Source organism: Caenorhabditis briggsae (genome assembly GCF_000004555.2).
Source record: "Caenorhabditis briggsae complete genome, chrII, whole genome shotgun sequence".
NCBI lineage: Eukaryota > Metazoa > Nematoda > Chromadorea > Rhabditida > Rhabditidae > Caenorhabditis > Caenorhabditis briggsae.
Window position 1 is genome coordinate 14604336 of NC_013486.2, and position 2721 is coordinate 14607056.

At 36.1% G+C, this 2721-nt stretch overlaps 1 protein-coding gene across 1 annotated transcript in view; it reads right to left on the reverse strand.

Annotated features, from left to right (window-relative positions):
* Window positions 1-2322: 2322 nt before the first annotated feature.
* The window catches only part of CBG24315, a gene marked incomplete at both ends in the record, with an annotated part of 5143 nt that continues 4744 nt past the window's right edge, over window positions 2323-2721 (reverse strand). Inside the window, one exon of the mRNA XM_002648159.1 lies at window positions 2323-2472. Within this exon, the coding sequence (XP_002648205.1) occupies window positions 2323-2472 (150 nt within the window). The remainder of the gene's footprint in view (window positions 2473-2721) is intronic.

Sequence of the window (2721 nt, forward strand, 5' to 3'; positions counted from 1 at the left end):
CAGAATTATTTTTCAGTTGCCTTTTTCTGGTATTCAAAAAGATTGAAATTTACAAAAAATCGGAGTTTATAGACAGTTGCATGAAAAACCATTCAAAAATCTCGATTTTGAAAGAAGTTATGATCTAAAATCCCCAATAAGCTTCAAATCTCGACAATGATGGGCCTAATTTTAAACGAATACGGTATTTTTGAAGACGCGAGTTGGAAAAATCTGAACTACTTTTGTAGGACTTCAAAAATAGACCATTTTTCAATAGATTTTCAAATTTTCGAATTTTTTGACTCCTAGGATTTTACGCATTTAAAAATAGGGAGGACATGGACCAATCAAAATTTCCTCAAAACATCTGAACACCCATTTCAAACCCTACAATTCTGTTCAAAAATCAACTTCCTAGCTCATCTAGAACTCGAGATACGGTCATTTGAAGTTTCCATGGTTAGAGACGCAGCGTGTCTCGTCGTCTGCGTCTCTAGCCTCCTAAACTTGAAGTGGCTCTATCTCGGTTCCTAGAACCGCTAGAAATGTGATTTTTAAACAGAATTGCAGGAAATTTTGTCTATTTTATAACCAAAACGTTTTTTGAAAATCAAATTATATAATTTGCAAACGAATGTTTCGAAAGTTACAAAAATTGTCAAAATGTCCGAAAATCAACTGAAAAATGAGTTTTTGTGTATCTTATTGACCGGTACTGAACCTCTTTTGAGAAAACGAATTTAATAGCAATATATTACGGAACGACGCCCCGAGCTTAAAAGAATCGGCTGGTGTCCGATGGCTTACGAATGCGATGGACAGTAGACCGTCGTACCACACCTCTCCTCTCCTTCCTTAGCCTTCTTCTTCCCTAGTGCACACCGGACCATTTGTTCGCCTCCTCCATTTCTACTGCAAAATATCCCTGGGTGGTCCGACGAACACCCAGCCTAGTTTGCAGGGTAGAGGAGGGTGTCATTACCCCCCGCCCCCTCTCATTCGAGAAAAAGGACAGGTGGTGATGGGGGGTCATCTAGATAAGACAGGGTTACCTGCGGGACACAGACGAGAATTTGGAGACGATGAAAAAGACGTGTTCTTGGTGTGACGTGTACTAGCCCCAAGAACATTGACAAACGCGCTCTAATGAACTTTAAGGTTGATCAAGTTTTAAGTCTAGTTATCTCGGTTATTACCAAAGATATCAAAACGTTGTCAACTGATAAATTGTTAATCAAATTATCAGAAACATTTTATTAGTTGACAATTTTTTGATATCATTGATAAGAACCGAGATAATTGAGCTCAAAGTAGACGGTTTGGGTGTGCAAGAAATACAATACTTTGAGCCGATTTATCTCGTTTCCTGTAAATGATATCAAAAAGTGGTCAACTGATAAAATGTTTGTCATATTATCAGAAACATTCTATTAGTTGACAACTTTTTGATATCAGTGATAAGAAGCGAGATACTTGAGCTCAAAATCATAGGGTCAAAAGTCTGAGAAAATTGTTCAAAGTAATACTGAAAATGAGCGAAAAAAGACTGAAAATGGTTAAAATGAGCCTGAAAATTGATAAGAAAATGGGAACAAATGAGATATCAGTGATTTTTCAAGGGTTTTTATAGGGACAAAAAAGAAACTGATAAGAACAATTTTTTTCAAAAAAAATTTTTTTGAAAAATTTTTGAAAAAATCGGCTAAAATCTGATATTTAATATCAATTATCAGTGATTTTTAACATTTTTAACATTAGAAATCATCGAAAATCAAAGCTTTTCAATTTTTCCAGCTAGAAAAACTGAAAAACCTACAGTACTCCTTTTTTGAAAATAACGAGAGGTTTTCGGGGCAAAAATCGATAAATACGAATAAATTTCAATATTAAAAAATCTAATTGATTGATTTTTGTAGTTTTTCATATTTTTTGCAGATTTCAGACACTATGAAAAGAGTGCAGAAAATCCAATAACTCCGATAGCAGCCGTCGTCGTTTGTTGGGCATTGGGGGACGCAAACACCGCGACGCGCAATTGCGGACCTTAGTTTTTTCAGCGAATTTCCCAACGATTTTCAGCTCATTTTCAGTCGATTCTCGCCGGATTTTCGCTGAAACACCTGAAAAAGATGCTTTAAAATCTGGAAATTAATTTTATTGTGCAGGAATGAAGGGGTTATTGGGTTATTAGCGACAGAAATACATAAAAACATAGGATTTGAGCGGTTGGGACAAGAAAACGAGATTTCATGGAAAATTAGTGTAAAATTGGTCAAAATTATTCGAATTTTTCAGGGAAAATTGAGTCAAAATACATAAAAATTAGGGGAAAATTCAAAATTAATGAGATTCTTCGAAAACTTTCTTCTCTTCTGGCTGCTCATGACCGATTTCCGAGGCGGCGGCGGCGCGTTTGATGCCACGTGGCATTTGTGGCTCAAAGTGTTGTTGCTCCTGGAGCTGCTGTTGATTGGCAGTTGTCATGCTGTTCTGAAAAAATCGATTTTTGGGTGGTTTAAGCCATTTTAGAGTCATTTTAAGTCATTTTTGCGCACCTTTAAGCCATTTTTAGGTCATTTTATGTGATTTTAAACCAGTTTTGAGTCATTTTAAGCCATTTTTGACGTATTTTAAGCCGATTTTGAGCCATTATATGCCTATTTTAAGCCAAAATCGCCTACCTCTGGATTATAATAAGCGCTTTCGTTGTAAGTAAACGCTGTGTCGTCTACAAAGTGT